Raw genomic sequence first — 22,748 nt, forward strand, 5'->3', positions numbered from 1 at the left:
TAACTCTGTCTCTGCCCAGAAACACTTCTCCCCTCAAACACTAGCTGCCCAGATTACTGTATTGCCAAAAGAAGGGAAAGATCCAGCTTCATGTGCTAGTTATAGACCCATCTCTCTACTTAATGGGGACATTAAACTTTACGCTAAACTGATTGCAAATAGATTGAAACCATATTTGACCCAAATCATTCATTCTGATCAGGTGGGGTTTGTCCCGGGAAGGGAGGCAAGGGACAATACCACAAAGATAATTAATTTGGTACAATACGCTCACACCGCCAACATCCCTACGGTTTTACTATCCACAGACGCCGAAAAGGCGTTTGATAGAGTGGACTGGGAATTTATGAGGGGGGTCCTTAGTCACTTGGGTTTAGGTCCATTGAGTATGGCCCGAATAGAGGCTTTATATATGAAACCAACGGCAAGAGTCCGGGTTAACGGGGAACTATCAGAACCCATTGTAATATCCAACGGTACCAGACAGGGATGCCCCTTGTCTCCGTTGATCTTTATCTTGTGTATGGAAGCATTAGCTCGATCCATCCGGGCAAACTCTGATATTTCTGGTCTACGGTTAGAAGACAAAAGCTTTAAATTGGCGCTTTTCGCAGATGACCTCCTGGCAATCCTCACTAATCCTGTGGTCTCAATTCCTAACTTAGTGTCAGAATTTCAGCAGTTTGGCGAGCTGTCTGGCTTTAAAATAAACTACTCAAAATCGGTAGCACTCAACATCTCTGCGCCCGAGACAGTGGTTGAAGGCCTGAAGCCAGCATTCTCATTCACGTGGCATCCCTCACGACTTAAATATCTGGGGGTGTTTATCAATAAGGATAACAAAAAGATTTTTGAGGACAATTTTATCCCCATCACCAATACAATTAGTAGAGACCTGAAAAACTGGTGTCCAAAAGGCTTTTCTCTGATAGGCAGAGTCAACGTGGTCAAGATGAATGTATTACCACGGATTCTCTACTTGCTCCAAACTCTCCCTATATACCTTCCCACATCCTGGTTCAAGACGCTACATAAAGCAGTTAGGGATTTTGTATGGAATGGGAGGCGCCCACGTTTTAAACATGACATTTTATATATGCGGAAACACGCTGGGGGGCTACAATTACCCAACTTCGCGTTATACTACGATGCGGTCATACTAAATAGAGTGGTGGACTGGACAAGGCAGAGACTGGACAAACAATGGGTCTGGATAGAGAGTTACGTCGCAGGCAAGGCCCTTAAGTTCTCACCATGGCTACACTCACTCCCTAAAATCATCCACCCGACTGTTTCGCCAACCCTAGCTAGATGGGCCAAATTACGCGCGGCTCCTCATATTTCCTCACGACACTCGCCTTTGACCCCGATATTTGACAACCCAGAGTTTCCTCCAGGACTTACTAGACAGACATTCAGATGTTGGATTGGGGCAGGACTTCGCAGGGCTGGCCAGCTGGTGGACGCGTCTGGAGTCTTACCCTTCACCACTCTCCAAGCTAAATGGGAACTACCAAATGCGGAGATTTGGCGATATATACAGCTCCGCCATTTTCTGGGATCTTCGGAGGTCCGAGGGTCGGTGGGGAGGTCGCTTACCCAGTTTGAATCTATATGTACCACTGCATTATATCCTAATCATACTTTGTCTCTCATTTACAGTATTCTCATTGAACATGCTTATAACCAACAACCTACCTTCATTAGGGAGTGGGAAAGGGAGCTGGCTTGCACGATTCCCGAGCAAGATTGGAAAAATATCCTTTTACGCACTCAATCAAGCTCGGTCAGTGTACGGGTGGTGGAGACACAATATAAAATTTTGACTAGGTGGTATAGATGCCCCAACTTGCTGGCTAAGATGGTACCCGGGATGTCAAACTTGTGTTGGCGATGTATGTCAGCACCAGGTACTCCGTTGCATATATGGTGGGAGTGCATAGCTCTTAGAACTTTTTGGGACGCAGTTCTTTTGATTTCAAAAGAAATAATGGGCGTCGAACCGCCTAATTGCCCCAAATACTGGTTATTGAATCTTAATAAATTGACCATCTCAAAATATAAAAAATCAACAATTAAAAACCTCAGCAACGCGGCAAAGGCTGTGATTCCGGTGCACTGGAGATCACAGAATATTCCTACCATCAAAGAATGGTTTGCCCGTCTAGAATCCTACAGAATAATGGATGACATACTCTATTCATCAAGAGACAAATATAGGGAGTATTACTATATATGGTTTAAATGGCTTGAATTTAAGGATTCACCACTATATTCTCAGTGGAATAGGTGAACCCCCCCCCCCCCCCTTTTTTCCCCTCTCTCTCATCTCTGATCTATCCCTCCTTCCCTGTCTGCATTCCTCTTGACCTTTCCCCCGTCCTTACATGATGTATTATAGTATACTAAATGGTACTTTGTTTTTTATATACTGGTGCAAAGACACACCTCATTCGTGTAACTGTATCTTTATATGCAATGTTTATTAATGACTTTAATGCATCGTTCAATTCAAAACAGATATATTTGTAAAAGCTGTTTAATTTTCTTTCCAATAAAAAAAGAATTTAAAAAAAAAAAAAAATACACTATCACCTTGTTTGCTTACACACACTGATTTGCTCTGGAAACCCTTTTACCTAAAGTAACTTCAGATTTTAAGATAGATCATGACAACATATTACAATCATTACAGCAACATTTATTCATTACTGCATGAGTGCAAGATATTAATACAAAATGCCCTAATATCACAAAGGATGGGTTGACATAGTTTTGATGTATACAAAAACCAAAGGATATTGAATATCTGCGCTAGTATAAAAATACAAAACATGCAAAGTATATACAAAAAATGCAAAGAATATACAGAAACAGTAAGAATAAAAAAACAGAGTCCAAAAGTATAGTCCTTGAATAGAATATGTGGAGATGATTCTTCTTTGTGACTTCATATGAAAAAAAGAGGAAACAAAAACAACATAGTGTATCCCAGTGATGGCTAACCTGTGACACTCCAGGTGTTGTGAAAATACAAGCCCCAGCATGCTTTGCCGGTAGATAACTAGCTGATAACTGGCAAAGCATGCTGGGGCTTGTAGTTTCACAACACCTGGAGTGTCACAGGTTAGCCATCACTGGTGTAACCTGTATATCACTAAATCTTCCACAATGTTATTTGATTTAAATGTGAAAAGAGCTCTGTATACTAATTAGCCTAGCAAAAAAACAGAGCATTTGGATAACCTGGAAATGAGATACATGAGTGCGAAATACTTTTTTGAGCTTTGTATCCTCATTTTTGACATTGTAATTTTTTTATTTACTTTTTATAGTTTTTTTTCCCCCACTTGAGGGGCACGGGGTGCAGGATGGACTTGAGTCTTGTTCCCCCTGCCCCTAAACATTGATAGATCACATCTAATAGTGATCTAATGCTAGCTGGCATGCCAGCTTGCATTACATCATTATTATTCATGATCTTTTGCTACTGAGGGATAGGAGCAGTGCTTTTTTTGTCATAGAACTCACCGGAACTTTTTTTTCGATGGATTTTCGAAGTTTTAAAAGTAACTTTTGAACATTTGATGTTTGGTCCACGTGGACTTGAATCGCTCTGTTGAGCGTAGCAGGTCAGTGGCAAAATAATCAAAACGGTGCAAGTGGGACGCTTGTGTGTCGGGTCCGATGCTTGGGTACTTCGTCCGTGCTGGTTGTGATGGCACTGAACGGCTTGTGGCGCTGCTCAATTTGTGATTGGTCGTGTGGCCGCGCGCTGAGTGCTTACTGCGGGCGGCGACCGTTCTGTTTTGTTACACAACTGACGTGTGTTGGTGGGTGACCTGTGACTGATGTGAGTTCTGGCACCTTTTTTCTTACAAAAAAAGCACTGGGTAGGAGAGACATATATTGTGTATCTCCTGCCCTAAAAAAGCTACCCCTTCAAGAAGGATATCCCAATAATGTAAATGTGTTGTCAATGGGTTTCCATGGCAACCCCAATTTAAAAGCACTACTTTTCGATTGGAAAACATAGCAGCCAAATCAAATGGTTTATGGGCACTGGAAATTGAGGCTGTCAGTGATAATGCATACTGCAAGTCCACCATTTTAGCTAGTCATTTGTCTAAATTCTCTCAGAGTTGAGTATATTGTCTGCCAAGTTTGTCAAACAGTGCTAGTCTTTACATCAAACATGATATTATACTGCATAAATCATTTTATTTTAAATAACCACTTAATTCCAGTCCAATCATATATGTGTGTATACAAAATCAAATGGATGCTGAGCAAACGGAACACGATTTTCAAAATACATATCATTAAAACTGTATGATTCATATTGTAACAATTTCCATACCTACCTGTACTTTTTCATGTGTGAAGGCATTGCATAGCGTATAATTTGTCCATGTTCTGTTACTATCAGGATGTCTGAACCACTCTCCATTCTCACCACATTCTTTTGTAACTTTCTCTTTAAAAATAAAGATAAATAATTATTTATCATAAAGCCAAATTGCCAGAGTACACCAAATAAGTCACATGGTTTTTGTGAAATGTTTTTGTTATGAATTATGTTTTTGTAGATAAGTTCCCAAAGAAATATTAATGGAGTGTGAGGAATTACTCAAAAAAGCAATGGTTGCTGTATCTGGCACAACAAACACTAGTTGGTCAGGCCTGCTTTAAAACATCAATTATGGAAGTGTATTGTTTTGTAATTTAAGAACTTTTAGTCTTTCCAGAAATCAATCAAAAGCTGCTAATAAGGTAAGGATAAGAAAAGTAATTTCTATACACTTACATTTCACACAGCACACAAACACAAACCTGCTTGTTATTTAAATCAACATCCATATTTCTCACACCCACTCCCATCACACTACTCTCTCAAGCCACATATTTCCCCTCCTCCGCCTTGCATTGTAAGTTCTCCTACATGTTCTTTATGACACTTATTATAAGTTATGCACAGCATTATATAAACAAATGATGATGATTTGTATATGCTACTTAAATGTCCTGTACTTTGTTATCTATTAATTTACATTTGTAATATGCTCTATTTCAACACTAGAAACCGCTGCAGATTTTGTGGCACCTTCTAAAAATCCATAACAATATAAACTATCTATATAACAACATTATATTTTTACACACAAGTATCTATGATAATAATTCTATAATACTTATTGAATTAAATGAAAAGCCTTTAGAATAGCAACAGATACAAAGAGAAAACATAGTGAACAATCCATATCTCTGATAGGGTGCCATAGGTGCAAGCAAATATTTAAGGGCGTTATTTATTCTGGCATTGCGTTATATTTGCGTCAAGCACAAGACTTTACAAACAATAGTTGCAAAGTGAAGACTACAATTGAATTGCAGAAGAACTTCATAGTGCAATATAGAATACAGTTTCTATATTAATATATGTAGGAATATTACAATGATGGTGAAAAGTATATATTTCATGCCTAATTGAATGACTCCCTATGTATGCAAGTGCCCTGACTTCTGGAAACCATCATTTGCAAAATAGCCTTGAGTACAGCTGTACACATATAGTGCAAGCACACATCTTTGGAAACTGTCCTCTTCACACTGCCATTTCCCTGAAATGAATGACCACCATCTTACAGATCAGTAAAATCATACTTGCCTACCTTTGGCAAATTGAATCCGGGAGAGGGGTGTGTCTAGAGGGTGGGAGGGGGCGGGGCATGGGGATTCACGTAATTTGACCCTGCCCCTGCATCAAATATGCCATTTTGTCGTGGGGGGCGGGGCCAAAATGATGCGATTCACTGCGAATCGCGTCATTTTACCCCCGCAATTGCGGGATGTGGGAGATTTGCCAGCTCTCCCGGGAATCCGTGAGACCGACCCGAATTTCGGGAGTCTCCCGGACATTCCAGGAGAGTTCGCAAGTATGAGTAAAATGGGACACTAAATCATAGCCAGTGAGTTTATTTAAACAGAACTGGCTACAAAACTGCAAATCCTCATTGTTTAAACAAATTTCAGAAGCAAGGTCTATAATTAATTAATGTATTTCGGAAACATTGTTGAAGATGTAGATAATCAAAGAGTCATATTTCCTACCATCCACCCAAAATTGTGCCATACTGCAGCATATGGCTTGCCATAATGAAGGTTTCTGAAGATAGCTACTGTATAAAAACAGTTTTTTCTTAGACTTGAATGACGTTTCTCTATTGTTGAATGAAGCTTGTCATCCTCAACACACATTTTATACTAGATAAGGGGGTGAGGAATCAAGATACATGGTAGAAGCTGATGATGTATGACTTTAGATTTGCTCATAAAAGAACCAAGGGCCTGCAGCACCTGTATGAATTTAGTCTGTCGATTATTATCATTATATTTATTGGTGCAACTCCAGAACTATTCACCCAGTTATGCACAAAAAGAGTCAGCTTCCACTAAATATACATAAACCTAAGCTGGACGTGATTCAACTAGTACAGCGAGCAAATTGTCTGGCAGTTTACTAATTCAGATAGCGGTTGCTCTCTAAAGGTGTAGCTAGCTGTCTGACACAAACATTCAGACATAAACATTCATTAACACAAACACAGCATTACCACAGAGATGTACCCCTTTGCAATCCTGTTTTCTCTGTGTTACTCTACCCCCACCAAACTAGTAAGCCTATCCACTACATTCTGCCCACTGCAGGAGGTACACTAAGCCATGCCCCTCGATGGTTTTCTTGCTACATTCTGGCCCCTGTCTGGTTCCTGACCTGTTTCTCCAGCTGCAGCTATCAGCGAAATGTGATATCCCGACCTATTTCCTCACCTGCTCAGTTGCTGAGGCAACTCTCAAACAACCACCTAATCTGTGCAGTGTGATCACATGATTAGACTGCAGGTAATCAGCAAAGAGGGGGCTTGGCTCAGCAGGAGTTTTCCGATTGTCTGCCTGCCCTTTATAATACAGACAGCTCTGCCTTCCTTGCTGGCGATAGTTGTAGTCACACTGTGAGTTACTGAACCTCCATTCTTGTGTTTGCATCCTGGACTTAGAATTCTGCCTGGATATGGACCACTGCTTGTACCGACTGCTGCCTGTACTTGCACCTTGCTTGTATATAGTTTCTTGGCTGGAGTCAGACATTGCTTGTCCTGACTTTGACTTGGTTCTATACTGTGTTTACCAACTCTGCCACCTGAGGAGCTGGATGTCTACTGCCTTGTTTGTTACACTGATTACGTGGAAGAGTCAGGTTCTATTTACTTGTTTTGCAATTGTGCCTCTTCTTTTATTGGCCTCCAATATATCTTACATCAACATCAGAGTTGGTATGAGCCCTTTCTGCCACATGTTAACTCCTGGGGGTAAATGAGTACAGGTGAGCATATCACAGTCTATGGGTGAAGCCAAGTGTAGGCGGTCTAGGGAAGTAATTCTTCTTTCTGACAGCTAACATCACAGCTCCTTTCTTGCAGATTCCAATGGTATCTGCAAGAAAAGGGCTTCAGGAGTACTTGCCTTGCTGTGTCCAGGTAAGACTCAACCCAGTTATAAAGCAAAAAGCATAGCAATACAGCACAATACTTTATAGCCAATAGATAGATGGGCTGCCAATGTGATAAGTGCAAGACAGGGCTTACCCTTGCACAAACTATTAAACTCCACATGATACACTATGTCTTCCTGCCGCCACTATTAATACCCTTGCACATTAAACTAAACAAAACATATTACATATTTCCCATATTAAATCTTGTACACAGTTTACTAAACCCTACACTTTAGATAAAGGCTTGTCCAACCCGCGGCCCGCATGTGGCCCAGCGCGCCTGTAAATGTGGCCCAGCAGGAGTTTTGTGTCACGGTCGTCTGTATTTCTTGATCCGATTCGGGACCCTTGGGACTAGCTGGAGCAGGACTGAAACAGAACCTAGCAGCCTGGATGATCTTCCTGCTCATGTTTTGGCTGATTGTAGAATATAGCAGGGGAATGAGCAGTCTGGAGATGTTGACAGGAACAGTGCACTTTGTAATTCTGACAGGAACACTGCACTTGTAATGCAGACAGGAATACTGCACTTGTAATTCAGTCAGGAACACTGCACGTGTAATGCAGTCAGGAACACTGCACTTGTAATGCAGTCAGGAACACTGCACTTGTAATGCAGTCAGGAACACTGGAGCCAAGAACTATCCTCTGGAGAGAAGTGTGTTGTTGTGGCAATGAACAGATCACAGCAGCAGGTTCAAATAGGGGGTCCCAAACAACTATTGGCTGATCAGTTCATGTGATCACAGCTGCTGAATCTGGTTGGTCTGGAATGATCACCTGACTGCATCCAAGATGGCCGCGCCCATGCAGCAGAACAAACAGTGTGTGTTTGTTTACAAACCGAGGTGTGGAGAATGGGAATGTTTCAGATGACCAGAAGGGACCCAGGTAGCCGTGATATGACAGCGGCGGATGGGGTAAGTGCGGCTAAGATCCCGATTTGTGACAGTACCCCTCCCTTACGAGTGGCCACTGGACACTTGGATTGGGGCTTAGTTGGAAACTTGCGGTGAAATTTTTTGATGAGAGATGGAGCGTGAACATCAGAAGCTTTGATCCAGGCTCTCTCTTCTGGACCATAGCCCTTCCAGTCTACTAGATATTGTAAGGTCTTATGTCGAAACCGAGAGTCCAAGATCTCTTTAATTTCATATTCATCACCAAGTTCAGTCTGCACTTCAGGAGAAACCAGTTTGGGTGTATAAAACCGGTTTAGCACCAGTGGTTTTAAGAGAGAAATATGGAAGGAGTTGGGTACCTTGAGGTAAGATGGTAAGTGTAATTTGTAGGACACTGGATTGATGACCCGGGAGATGTTAAACGGTCCAATAAAGCGAGGAGCAAATTTCATAGATGGAACTCTGAGGCGTAGATTGCGAGTAGACAGCCAGACTCTGTCTCCAGGTTTCAAGCTTGGAATGGCTCGTCGCTTTTTGTCGGCCTGAATTTTGTAGCGTTGGGACGCTTTAAGTAGAGATTCTCGTACCTGGCGCCAGTGGCCTGCAAAATTCTTTAGGAAAACTTCAGAGGCAGGTACTAAGGCTGTAGGAAGTGGAGTAAACAAGGGTACTCTGGGGTGTAGGTCATAGACCATATGAAATGGAGTGGAAGCAGAGGATTCGTGATAATGATTATTATGAGCAAATTCTGCCCAAGGAAGCAGATCTACCCAGTCGTCTTGAGAAGAGGATATGTACAAACGGAGAAATGTTTCTAAGTCCTGATTGACTCCGTTTGCCCGTTGGATTGTGGATGATAGGCCGAAGAGAAGTTTAGTTTGATCTGTAGTGCTTGGCATATGGATCTTCAGAATTTCACCACAAACTGAACTCCTCTATCTGAGACGATTTCTTCAGGACACCCATGCAAACGGAAGATCTCCTTTATAAATTGCTGAGCCAGGATAGGTGCTGATGGGAGGCCACGGAGAGGAACAAAATGCGCCATTTTAAAGAATCTGTCAACGATGACCCAGATGGTATTGAAATTATTAGAATTGGGCAAATCGGAAATAAAGTCCATAGAAATATGGGTCCAGGGTTTGGTGGGAATAGGCAGAGGCAAAAGTTGACCAGCTGAAGATTGTCTTGAACTTTTATGTTGGGCACAGCTGCCACATGCGAAAACAAATTGCTGAACATCCTGATGAAGAGTAGGCCACCAGTAGCTTCTCAATATGAAAGAGTGAGTTTTGCGGATGCCCGCCTGACCAGAAAATCTGGAACAATGTGCCCATTGGAGCAATTTTTTACGCAGATTCTCAGGAACAAACGTTTTCCCCTGGGGAGGTGTATTGTCGGGTCTACTGACTGCGATGCTGAGTGGGCTGATAATAGGCCGCGGATCCACAGTGATGGAATCTTCCTCTTTCACCATAGAACGTGACAGAGCATCGGCCTTGCGATTTTTGGAACCGGGACGGAAGGTGACATGGATATCAAATCGAGAGAAGAATAGTGCCCATCGGGCCTGACGTGGATTCATGCACTGTGCAGTTTTAAGGTAGAGCAGATTCTTGTGATCCGTGTATATTGTGACAGGATAACAAGCTCCCTCAAGTAAATGTCTCTACTCTTCAAGCGCCAATTTGATGGCAAGCAGTTCTTTGTCCCCTATGGCATAATTTCGTTCAGCTGGTAAAAAATTTCGGGAGAAGAACCCGCAGGGATGCCATTGCTGATCAGCTGGTTTTTGGGAAAGAACTGCCCCTACCCCGACAGATGAGGCATCAACTTCCAATTAGAATGGACAGGTTAAATCTGGTTGCCTGAGTATGGGAGCAGAAATAAATGCTTGTTTCAGAAGTTGAAAAGCAGTTTGGGCTTCTTCAGACCACTTGGCAGGATTAGCTCCTTTTCTTGGTGAGGGCGGTGAGTGGTGCTACCACAGTAGAGTAGCCCCGAATAAATTTTCGATAATAGTTAGCGATTCCCAGAAATCGCTGTACTGCCTTTAGTGTAGATGGTTGAGGCCAGTTAAGAATAGCTTGCACCTTCCCTGTGTCCATACGAAGACCAGTCCCCGAGATGATATACCCCAAGAATGTAATGGATTCAACTTCGAAGGTGCATTTTTCAAGCTTGCAATACAGTTTATTCCTTCTGAGACGACTGAGGACCTCTTTAACATGTCTGCGATGGGACTGGATATCAGAGGAGAAAACGAGGATATCGTCCAAATATACCACAATAGTATGGTACAGTAAGTCCCGAAAGATTTCGTTTATGAAATTCTGAAAAACTGCTGGGGCATTGCTCAGACCGAATGGCATGACAAGATATTCGTAGTGCCCATCCCTGGTGTTAAAGGCGGTTTTCCATTCGTTGCCACGCCTGATGCGGATCAAATTGTAGGCCCCGCGGAGATCCAACTTCGTAAATATTTGGGCACCTTTGACTCTGTCAAATAACTCTGTGATGAGGGGCAGAGGATACCGGTTCTTGATGGTAATGTCGTTGAGACCTCGGTAATCGATGCAGGGACGTAATCCACCATCCTTTTTCTTTACAAAAAAGAACCTGGCTCCTGCAGGTGAAGAGGATGGGCTAATAAAGCCCCTTTCCAAGTTCTCTTTTACATATTCAGACATAAATTTTGTCTCAGGGATAGAAAGAAGGTAGACTCTGCCATGCGGTGGGGTTTTACCCGAAACAAGATCAATGGGACAGTCCCAATCCTGGTGAGGTGGTAGAGTTTCAGCGGCCTGCTTACTGAAAACGTCGGTGAACTCTTGGTAGGCAGGAGGAACTGGCAAAATTTCTTTATCAGAGGTAGAGCAATGTGGAAGAACACGTTGTAAACAGGACCTAAAACAAGTGGGAGCCCACGCCAAGATTTGTGGAGTCGACCAGTCGATATGGGGGTTATGCTTTTGAAGCCATGGAAACCCGAGAACCACAGGGCTAGTGGCTTCTGGGATGACCAAAAAGGTAAGAGATTCAGAATGCAGAACTCCTATTTGGAGCGTCACTGGAGAAGTCTGATGCGTAATGGTACCTCCTGGAATACGGCTACCATCAACCGCAGAGAGAAAGATGGTCACTGGAATTTTCACTAGTGGAATGGCTAGTTCAGCAGCTAATTTGGCAGACATGAAATTCCCAGCAGCTCCAGAATCCAGCAGGGCTGAAATGTATTGGGAGCCTTGAGCGTGTTTCAGGGTGACTGGGATAATACAGTCCTTGCCTTGTGGGGAGCGAAGGGCCACTCCTAGGCTCACCTCCTCATCGTCAGCTGGGAGGGTGCGTTTACCCAGCTTGTGAGGACAATAATGTAGCAGATGTCCAGAACTGGCACAGTATAAGCAAAGTTTCTCTCTAACTCGCCGTTCTCGCTCAGTGGGTGAAAGACGTGCTTTGCCTAGTTGCATGGGTCCATCAGGGAAAGGAGACAGTGCCCGGGCCCGTTGAATAGGGAGGAACTTGGGCTTTTCTAGAGCTCTCTCTCTGAACTGAAGAGCAACCCGATTACAGATGGTAATCAATTGGTCTAGCGTTCTAGGTAAGTCCCGAGACACTAATACATCCTTAATGCGGTCAGACAGGCCCTGCCAGAAGACCGCAACAAGAGCATCTTTATTCCAAGACAGCTCAGAGGAAAGAGTTTGAAATTGAATGGCATATTGGCCCATGGACTGCTGCCCTTGCCGAAGCCGCAGAATATCTAAAGCGGCTGACGTTGTTCTTCCAGGCTCGTCGAATATTCTGCGGAAGGTAGACAGGAAGCTATCAATATCAGATAAAATTGGGTCAGATTTTTCCCAGAGCGGTGATGCCCATGCCAGAGCTTGCCCTGATAGTAGCGAAACAATATAAGCAGTTTTGGTACGTGCAGTAGGGAAATTCCCAGGTTGTAATTCAAAGTGTATACTACACTGGTTGAGAAACCCGCGGCAATTCTTCGGATCGCCATTGTATTTAGCTGGTGTGAAAGGATGGAGTCCGGATGAAGTAGGTAGTGACGCAGGTCTTACTGGCTCAGGCGGAGTAGGGATGGTTGACTGCGGAATACCTGCAAGGTATCCATACGCGTAGAAACATCCTGCAGGAATCTCAAAATTTGCCCCTGGTTAGTTTCTTGTCTCTCAATGCGTTCAGTTAATATTTCGACAGAGTCCTCCCTCGGGGTATGCTCTCCTAGCAGATCCATTTGGCCAGAACAAACTGTCACGGTCGTCTGTATTTCTTGATCCGATTCAGGACCCTTGGGACTAGCTGGAGCAGGACTGAAACAGAACCTAGCAGCCTGGATGATCTTCCTGCTCATGTTTTGGCTGATTGTAGAATATAGCAAGGGAATGAGCAGTCTGGAGATGTTGACAGGAACAGTGCACTTTGTAATTCTGACAGGAACACTGCACTTGTAATGCAGACAGGAACACTGCACTTGTAATGCAGTCAGGAACACTGCACTTGTAATGCAGTCAGGAACACTGGAGCCAAGAACTATCCTCTGGAGAGAAGTGTGTTGTTGTGGCAATGAACAGATCACAGCAGCAGGTTCAAATAGGGTGTCCCAAACAACTATTGGCTGATCAGTTCATGTGATCACAGCTGCTGAATCTGGTTGGTCTGGAATGATCACCTGACTGCATCCAAGATGGCCGCGCCCATGCAGCAGAACAAACAGTGTGTGTTTGTTTACAAACCGAGGTGTGAAGAATGGGAATGTTTCAGATGACCAGAAGGGACCCAGGTAGCCGTGATATGACAGCGGCGGATGGGGTAAGTGCGGCTAAGATCCCGATTTGTGACATTTTGGTTGTGGCAAGGGGGCAGCGCTGTTAATGGAAAAAAAAAAATCCTGCAAAAAAAAGAAAAGAAAATACTTACCTTGCGGTCACGTCAGCTGGTATTCCGCCTCCCTCCCTTGTCTCCTCCTCCGTGCGGCACTCGCAGTGAATGTCGGGCGTGATGTCATCATCACCGCGCGAGAAGAACAATCAGCAGCAGAGAATTGGAGAAAAGAAGAGAAGACAGGAGAACAAGCCGATTTAAAGGTAAGTTAAGGGGGATATTTTTTATTATTTCAAGGGACGCTGACCAGTGAATAAAAGTCACCTGGTCCTGGAGCATCATGGACCTTATCTCAATGCTACATACTTTTACTTGTAATACTAATGGGGCATTATATATTATTCTCTTTGGCCCATATGTTGTTATCTCTTAACTAACATAGTGGTGTAATTAGCAAAACAGGTCACAATTTGGGGTCACAGTGGTGTATATGTCAGGCACCGCAGGCCTGGTCAGGGCACCCTGATATACAATGCCTGGCTTAAATGTACTTTATTGATATTGCATCGAAACAATACAAAAAGTGATTATAGTATAATAACTAGAGAGGATTTTTTGAACAGGGCGATTGAAAGGTAAGTATAGGGGATTTGAAAAAAAGTGATATATAATATATATATATATATATAATATCACTTTTTTCTCATATATATATATGTTAACTATGTTTTCTATGGTTTTTTGGATGATCAGCTATCGTTAGTGTTAGTGTATTTTATGTGCGGCCCAAACCAACTCGTCGTCTTCCAATGTGGCCCAGGGAAGCTAAAAGGTTGGACACCCCTGCTTTAGATCATACCTGCCAACTCCCCTGGAATGTCCGGGAGACTCCCGAACTCTGGGCACGTCTCGCGGACTCCTGGGAGAACAAGCAAGTCACTTGCATCCTCTCCACTTCCTAGTGAATGACGCGATTTGCAGTGAATCGCGTCATTTTGCCCACCCCTCACAATTCACTATGCCTGCTCCCTTTTGCTCTCCCACTTCACCCCACCCTCATCCAGGATCTCCTGGAGGGCAAGACTACACAGTTTGTTTAGACAGACAACCACTCTATGCACTACTATCATACTTGCCTACTCCGGGTGACTCTTGGCACTGATATTTTCAAAACCTAAAATATTGTATGCACATAGTCACAAACACACACAGCATCCATGCAGTCCGGTTTCTATGGTGGAATAACTGGCATCCTTCTCATTTGCAGTAGGGTGACCCAATTTCATATAAGAGAAAAATTCAAGTAATAAAATATATTCATATATATTCTGCAATATATTACTTTAAGTAAAATCTGAGCCTTTTTGTTGTTTTCATTATTTATGTGTAGCAATACAGTAATGTGTGATTGCTGATGTAATCAATATCCTGGTGATCTTGTGTGATGTCAGTAATCAGTAATGTAATAATGGTTTAAATGTTCTATGTGATGTCATCAATTACATTATTAATGATGTAATTAGCAGTGTAATTTTATGAATGATACCATGAAAAAAATAGTTGTGAGTGGGGCCAGTTACGGTTAACCATAACAACTTAATTTGATGTGTTGTTTAGCTCTATACAAAACTTTAAAGCTGGAATGCCACCTATAGAAAAGACTATTACTAACATGCCCCTCCTCCAAACCTTCAAATAAAGAAGCAGCAAATCAATCTAGGTCGCCAACTTAAAATGGTGGCAGAGGGGAGGTGTGAGCAGGAGGATGAATCAAAAGTCACTCTTTTTTTATTGCGACTTGTGATTGGTCCTCCTGCTCAAAAAACCCTGGTTTTGGGCCTATGCCTGTAAGAGCCCCGGGGGCAGCTACATGCAGCCATGTTTTCCGGAGGTCCAGTTAGTAAAATCTTTTCCGGAGAAGGTAGGTAGTACAGTTGTAATGCTGATTACACATTGGCACTGTATTTGTATGCACGTGGAAACCGCATGCGAAATGCATAAAAATGTCATAAGCTTGATATGCGGTTCATAAGCTATACAGTGTGTGTGTGTGTGTGTGTGTGTGTGTGTGTGTGTATGTGTGTGTGTGATATAGATAGATATATATATTTTTCTTTTTTTAAGATGTTGACCCGCACCAAAAAAATTTAATAAACTTCCATAACCAGCCACAATGCAATACTAGCTGGGTTGGTACCCACTAAAATAGGGGGACAATAAAGGGTGGGCACCCCTGATAAAGTGGAAATAATAATCAGGCTAAACAGTCTGGGCCAGTCACACTATATCTGAGAACCCTGCAGCATGGTATCCCTTGTCACAGTGGAAACCAGCATCAGCTTTGTCAGTGTAGGGATGGAGCAGGGTCCGATGCAAGCATTAGGCAGTTTTAGGCAGCTGCCTAGGGCGCCTGGCTCTGGGGGGTGCAGCTGGTGTGCACTAATGGTATGCGGTGACCGGTTGAGCTTAACTTCCACAGTCCCTGGTCGCAGCAAAAGTTCAGCTCCACACGGTGTGATTGAACCCCCCCCAGGACACTGCCAATGGTACTGTCCCTCCTCCATTTCTCTCCCACCGTTCCCCCTAACTGCCTGTCATATGTGACATCATCATCACGTCCCGAAAGTGTCAGCCAGCAGTCCGTGTCAAGTGAACGGTAAGAAAAGAATTGTGTTTTGGATCGGGTAAGGGGCAGTGTGAAGCAGGAGGGGGGGCAGTTTGAAGCAGGAGGGGGGGCAGTGTAAAGCAGGAGGGGGGAGGGCAGTGTGAAGCAGAAGGCGGGAGGGCAGTGTGAAGCAGAAGGGGGGAGGGCAGTGTGAAGCAGAAGGGGGGAGGTCAGTGTGAAGCAGGAGGGAGAACACTGTGATGGAGGGGGGCAGTGTGAAGCAGGAAGAAGAACATTGTGATTGGGGGGGGCAGTGTGAAGCAGAAGGGGGGAAATGTGAAGCAGGAGGGGGGAGGGCAGTGTGAAGCAGAAGGGGGGAGGGCAGTGTGAAGCAGAAGGGGGGAGGGCAGTGTAAAGTAAAAGGGGGGACAGTATGAAGCAGGAGAGGGGACATTGTGAATGAGGGGGGGCAGTGTGATGCAGTGTGGTGAAGGGGGTAGCAGTGTGATGACTTGTCATTTCCATCTGGACCAATAAAGGAGAGAAGATGCCCATTGCTTTTAACAAGTGCATAACACATAGACAAGGACTCAAAATATCACAAAAAATTGTCTGTTGTCGACTTATTGTGTCAAGTTTTTTGTTCCCAAAACTTGGATACCTCCCTTCTAGAAATCATGTGATTGTCCCTGGGCAGCAGTGGAGTCTGGACAGCATTTTGCATCAAACATCACTGCATCTGGAGTGCTGGAGGAGTTAAGTTTATCATTTTTACAAATGTAAAGTGTGTGAGGGTCTGGGAAGAGTGTGAGAGTGTGAGTGTAAGTGTGTGTGTGTGTGTGTTTTAAAACTTTGTCTAGGGCGCAGAAAGACCTTGCACCGACCCTGGATGGAGGGCCGTGCCGATATAGGGGGGAATGACACAAAAAAATATCATGCCTCTCCAGTCACAAAATCTACCAGTCCTGTTTTGAAAAGCACTTGGGCTCATCCTGGATCACATAGGTAATGCTGTAATCAAAAACTCCTGGGTGTAGTGTCATCTTTGCCGCCCCAGTATAATGGGAACAGGGTCCCTAAAACCTGTGCCCATTACATAAATAAAGTATAATCAGGTAAATAAAACACACATATATTTGAAAAATAAAAAAATATGGTGTTCATGCAAGGAATGAAAATCTTAAAAGGAAATAGCAAAAGTGTAGAAAAAGTAAAAATAAGTGTTAACACATTCTGTTGCAGAATGACAAAGGTTTCATAGGTCAAGGAATAAAATGATTATAAGCAGTTGCCATGCAACCCTTGTGCTGTGTAAGCAACCATTGATGAATACACATTAGAAATATTCTCAGAGTGAAAGAGTTTTACATCACTGTACTTCCACAATATACTTTTTCACTTATGAATGCCCTTCAAGACTGTCTGTGTTTTACGACTATATGACCAGGCCCCCAATTTCATGGTTGTAAACAGTCTTGATTCCACCAGGCAATCTTAATTTCCCATACTACCAAAGCACAGAAAATGATCCTGCTCTCCCGAGTACAGGGATATAAATATGTTTTGTTTTGGGGTTTTTTGTTTTTTATTAAGTACGGTCCAAGGAAGTTATAGTGATGCATGCAATATGTAGACATGTTCTAATTGATTAATTAAACTACCACCTGTAATAGGAAGAGGCAGAGATAAACTACCCATACAAAGAGAAAGTACATGGATTTTCAGGCTGACATGGCCTTTTCAATGAAAATGAATAAAAATTATGCTTAATTTAAAGAACTAATATTGATATAGGGAACCATTTTGTAACCATCATTAAGTAATATTAATTACCAATATTGGTCACTGATACTACTATTGTACTGCTACTACTATTCTGGTTTTGGCGCTGGTAATCTTACTTGAGGCAATCAGTAATATAAAAGAACTACACAGATTTGTGTTGGGACTTAAAAAGCAACCAGTTTCACGCCCAGTATAAGATGTTATTATGGGCTAAATACACCGATCAGACAAAACTTTAAAACCACCTGCCTAATAGTGTGTAGGTCCCCCTTGTGCCACCAAAACAGCTCTGACCCGTTGAGACATGGACTTCACAAGACCTCTGAAGGTTTCCTGTGCTATCTGGCACCAAGATGTTAGCAGAAGATCCTTTAAGTCCTGTAAGTTGCAAGGACTTGTTTTTCCAGCACATCCAACAGATCCTCGATCGGATTGAGATCTGGGGAAATTAGTGACCAAATGAAAACCTTGAACTATTTTTGTCTTTTTCCTCAAACCATTCCTAAACAATTTTTGCAGTGTGGCAGAGCGCATTAATCTGCTGAAAGAGGCCACTGCCATCAAGGAATAGTTTTGCCATGAAAGGGGTGTACTTGGTCTACACCAATGTTCACACAGGTGATAAGTGTCAAAGTAACATCCATATGAATGCCAGGACTAAAGGTTTTCCAGCAGAACATTGCCCAGAGCATCACACTGCCAAGCCTTCTTCCCATAGTGCCATCTTTACCCCAGGTAAAGGACACAAAACGCACCCGGTCGTCCACATACTGTAAAAAAAAATGTGATTCAACAGACCTTCTTCCATTGCTCCATGATCCAGTTCTGGTATTTCCATGCCAATTGTAGGCGCTTTCAGCATTGGAAAGAGGTCAGCATGGGAAGTCTGACCGGTCTGCGGCTGCGCAGCCCAATACGCAGCAAGCTGTGATGCACTGTCTGTTCTGATACCATTCTATCATAGCCAGCATTAACTTTTTCAGCAGTTTGTGCTTCTGTGGGATTGGACCAGATGGGCTTGTCTTCGCTCCCCGCGCGCATCTATGAGCCATGGGCTCCCAAGAACCTGTCACTGGTTCAATGGTTGACTTCCCTTGGACTACTTTTGGTAGGTACTAATCACAGCATCCTTGAAACACCTCACAAAACTTGCCATTTCGGAGATGCTCTGACCCAGTCGTCCAGCCATCACAGTTTGGACCTTGTCAAAGTTGATCAGATCCTTACGCTTGTCTATTTTTCCTGCTTACAACACATCAACTTCAAGAACATACTGTTCACTTGCTACCTAACATATCCCACCTTTTGACATGAGATAATCAATGTTATTCACTTCACGTGTCAGAGGTTTTAATGTTGGGGCTGATCGGTTTATGGTCAGTGCCTGCATCTCTAAATAGAAACGACTACAGAGGTTTAGTACTATTTTTAAAGAGACTGTGAAGTTTGAGTAGTTTACAGTTGTGGTTATGTATTTTGCACTTTTTTGGGTGAATGTTTGGTGCTGAAAAACTGAAAAACTTTCTAATGATGACCTGCATAGATTTACTGGGTAAATTGCTATAAAAATATTGATTCTATGATACTGAAAACATGAACTGTTGCTAGTTCTTGAGGACTGGGTTTGAGCACCTCTTGTCTAGAGCAAGCCCTAAACTCCCCACTTGGTAATAATGGGCCCCAGAGCATCTATGCATTTTAGTTGGGGTTGGTAGTCAAAATGCACAACTTGATGGAGTGTTTGGAACCATTTTTGTAACATCAAACCCCCAAATATACCGTTACATATGCAAAATGAATCACAAAAAAAATTCTTTGGAACTGCACAATTACTTTTTTATTTTAATTAAATTATTCCACAAAACCACTTAACAGCTGAGTTTATACATAAGTGGAGGACATGCATAAGTCGCATGCATCTACAGTAAGTGGTAGAGTAATGATAGAATAATGCAAATAAACTAAACATAACAATTTACAGTATATTATATAACCTTCAATTGTTCATTATATAATATAGCCAACTGTCCAGCATGTTAGGTAACATATTATACAGTCCCAAACTGTCCAGAATCTAATATGGCATTGTTAACTTGCATATTACAACCCCAATGTCAAGCCTTACTCACTCCAGTTTGTTAACTTCATCTTCACTGGTCATGCAGTATTAGCAGTAGCAGTGTCAAAATGGCTCAAAATCACTGTTTGTACACGATAATAACTTAAAGTAAATAAAGTTGGAAGAGATGACCAAAACTGGTGTGTATGGGTCATTTTTGATCACACTGACAGTCCCAGAAGTGATCCGGTCACCCAGCCAAAATGTAGAATTGCTGGATCTCATCCAATTTGGCCACCTAGGTGTGTGGCCAAACTGGACTGTGACCCTGGTGTTTGGTTCTTGGGCTGAGCAGCAGGATCGGTCAGTTTAGAGTAGAGATGGTCACTGACCCCCGTGTTTTGGTTTTGTATTCGGTTTTGGATCTGGATTACCGTCGTGTTTTGGTTTTGGTTTTGCAAAACCGCCATTGCGTGTTTTGGTTTTGTTTGGTTTTGTTTTGCAATTTGTTAAAAAAATTACATTTATTGGTGCTAAAATAACATAATTTAGGTATTATTTTGTAGCTACATTATTATTAACCTCAGTAACACTAATTTCCAGTCATTTTTTATTCAATTTTGACCACCTCCTATGTCACAATATGATTTTCACACACTTGAAAAGAAAAATTGCTGCAGTTCTTGCCAGTGATAACAAAAAGGCCATTGTCATGCCTGGGCATAAGACCAAAAATCCACCTCTTAAGTGTGGAATTATTTTTACACAAATCCTGGCAAGAGTTGTCTATCCATTTCTAGCGTTTTTAAAGCCACACTCAGTAGAGGTAGGGACCTTAACCATCTGGGATCCTCATCCATGTTTCGTCATTTTTCAGCGAGTTCTTGGAAAACTGTTGGTAAAATCAGAAACTTCGGTTAAAAAAAATAACAACAAGCAGTCCAGCATAATCTACCTCCCTTCTCTCATCTACATCCCAGCACCTGCAATCTTCCCCCCCCAACACCTTCATAATCAATATCCCCTGAACCAACAATTGGCAGTTAAACAATCCTCTGCAAGAGGAAGCAAGAATAAAACCTGTCACCCAGTCGCAAAGCTGATCACAGACGCCCTGGGTACTATGCTAGTGTTAGATCTGCGTCCAATGTCCACTATTAATACAGTTGGTTTAAGACATTTAATTGAGGTGCTCTGTCCCTGTTAGCAAATGTCATCACTATACCATTTTACTAGAAAAGGTAATTCTCTCCTATACCGGAAAGTTCTTAAAAATTAAATTATTGGGCGACAAAATGGCATTCTACCCACTGTACACTTAACCACAGATATGTGTACAAGCGGAACTGGGCAAACTAAAGATTATATGACTGTGAAAGCCCACTGGGTTGGTCACTCGCCTTCCCCAGCATAGACAGCAGCAGCATGTACCCAGGTACGTCACATTTTTGAGAAGTAGGCTACTCTGTGTATCAGCGGCTTCAGTAAGAGGCATACAGCTGACAAACTGTTCCAAAAACTAAGGGATGTCATTGAAAGATGGCTAATCCTGCTTGGACTCTCCTGAGGATATGTCATTTCTGATTACGACCCCAATATTGGTCAAGCATCACAGCGGGGTTGAATTCCATCACATTTCCTGTTTTGCACACACTATCAACTTGGTGTTACAGAACTTTTTAAAAATGACATGCAGAAGATGCTGTTTGTGTCCAGAAACATTTAGGGTCAATATCTGGTTTCTGCAAAAGCATGTAGGAGAATGCAGCAGCTGCAAGAAGAATAGCATTTCAGGGGAATATACTTTAGTCCAGCGAAGTAGTTACCTGTGAAGAAAGTGCAGACACGGTTAGCTTGAGTCAAGTGATTGCCTTAATAATACATTTTGAAAAGGTGCTACAGAAAATTATAGTGTGCAATAAAACAAAGTAAATGTGCGAACAATATTTTAATTGTAGATTAAATACTTAATTTTCTTTGCAAGGATCCCAGACTTATCAACATCTTGTTTGGACGTCTTCTCCTTCAGTTTCTCTGGCAACTGCTTGTTGTAAAAAAAATTCCTTTCCCAAGACACCCAGTGGTGATGCAGATGAGTCCGCTCAACATTTTGATATTTGCTGTGCTGTAAAAAAAATTGCCCAAAAATCGTGACAGCTCTGCCCTAAAATCAACTAGTCATTACCTTTGGAAGGCCATTATCGGCAATTACATCATACTACACAGACTTCTATGATGGTGGGATGAATTAGTATTGTTTGAGGAAGATTATCACTAAACCCTGCCACCTCTCCTGTTTCACAGTGAGCTATGCTACAATAAAATGTAACTGCAGATTTAGACCAGGACTGTCAGCCCTATTATTTCTATTTCAGTAATTATAATTAGCAATGGAGCAATGGAGCTCTTCTCTTTGGGTGTTACCTATATAACGCAGCACAATTTGCCTGCAAATTCTACAGACAAGCCTGCTTGTGTTCCTCTTCATCAATGACTCTTAGCAACTGAGCACTCGTCTTTGGGTGTATATTACACCCAAACATTATTAGTGAAAATTACGAAAAATACAGTTTAATTCCTGATAGGCCCTCCACCATCCTTTGCATGTTAAAAGTAGGATTGGTTGGAGTTATGGTCAAGGTCACATTTTTTTGACAAATCCTTCAAACCAGCCCAGATGTCAAACTGTTGTGGTCTGCCACCTGCGTCATCCCTGCTTGTGTTTGGAAAGTGCATATTGGTGCCAGAACCTCACGAGCCAGAACTGCTCCCACTGGTGCCACACTGCTGCAGGACTTACACAATCAACCGCTCCTCATCATCGGATACCCAAATATCCCCCACTTCCTCTTCTAAAGACAAAGTGTCATTCTCACTTGGTGTATCACCGGCTACACTTGGGCTGTTCAGGCACACATCAGCAGAACTGCTGAAAGGGCCCTTCTTTATGGGTACACTAACAGAATGCTCACGATTAGACATCCCACTGTTGGATGGACTCTCCAC

General features: G+C 42.6%; 1 protein-coding gene across 1 annotated transcript in view; it reads right to left on the reverse strand.

The window, feature by feature from the left end:
* CALCRL (calcitonin receptor like receptor) overlaps positions 1–22,748 on the reverse strand; it is a 303,255-nt gene that overhangs the window by 181,778 nt on the left and 98,729 nt on the right. Inside the window, exon 5 of the mRNA XM_075179990.1 lies at positions 4,365–4,477. Within this exon, the coding sequence (XP_075036091.1) occupies positions 4,365–4,477 (113 nt within the window). The remainder of the gene's footprint in view (positions 1–4,364; positions 4,478–22,748) is intronic.

Source organism: Mixophyes fleayi, chromosome 7 (assembly GCF_038048845.1).
Source record: "Mixophyes fleayi isolate aMixFle1 chromosome 7, aMixFle1.hap1, whole genome shotgun sequence".
Classification (NCBI taxonomy): Eukaryota; Metazoa; Chordata; class Amphibia; order Anura; family Limnodynastidae; genus Mixophyes; species Mixophyes fleayi.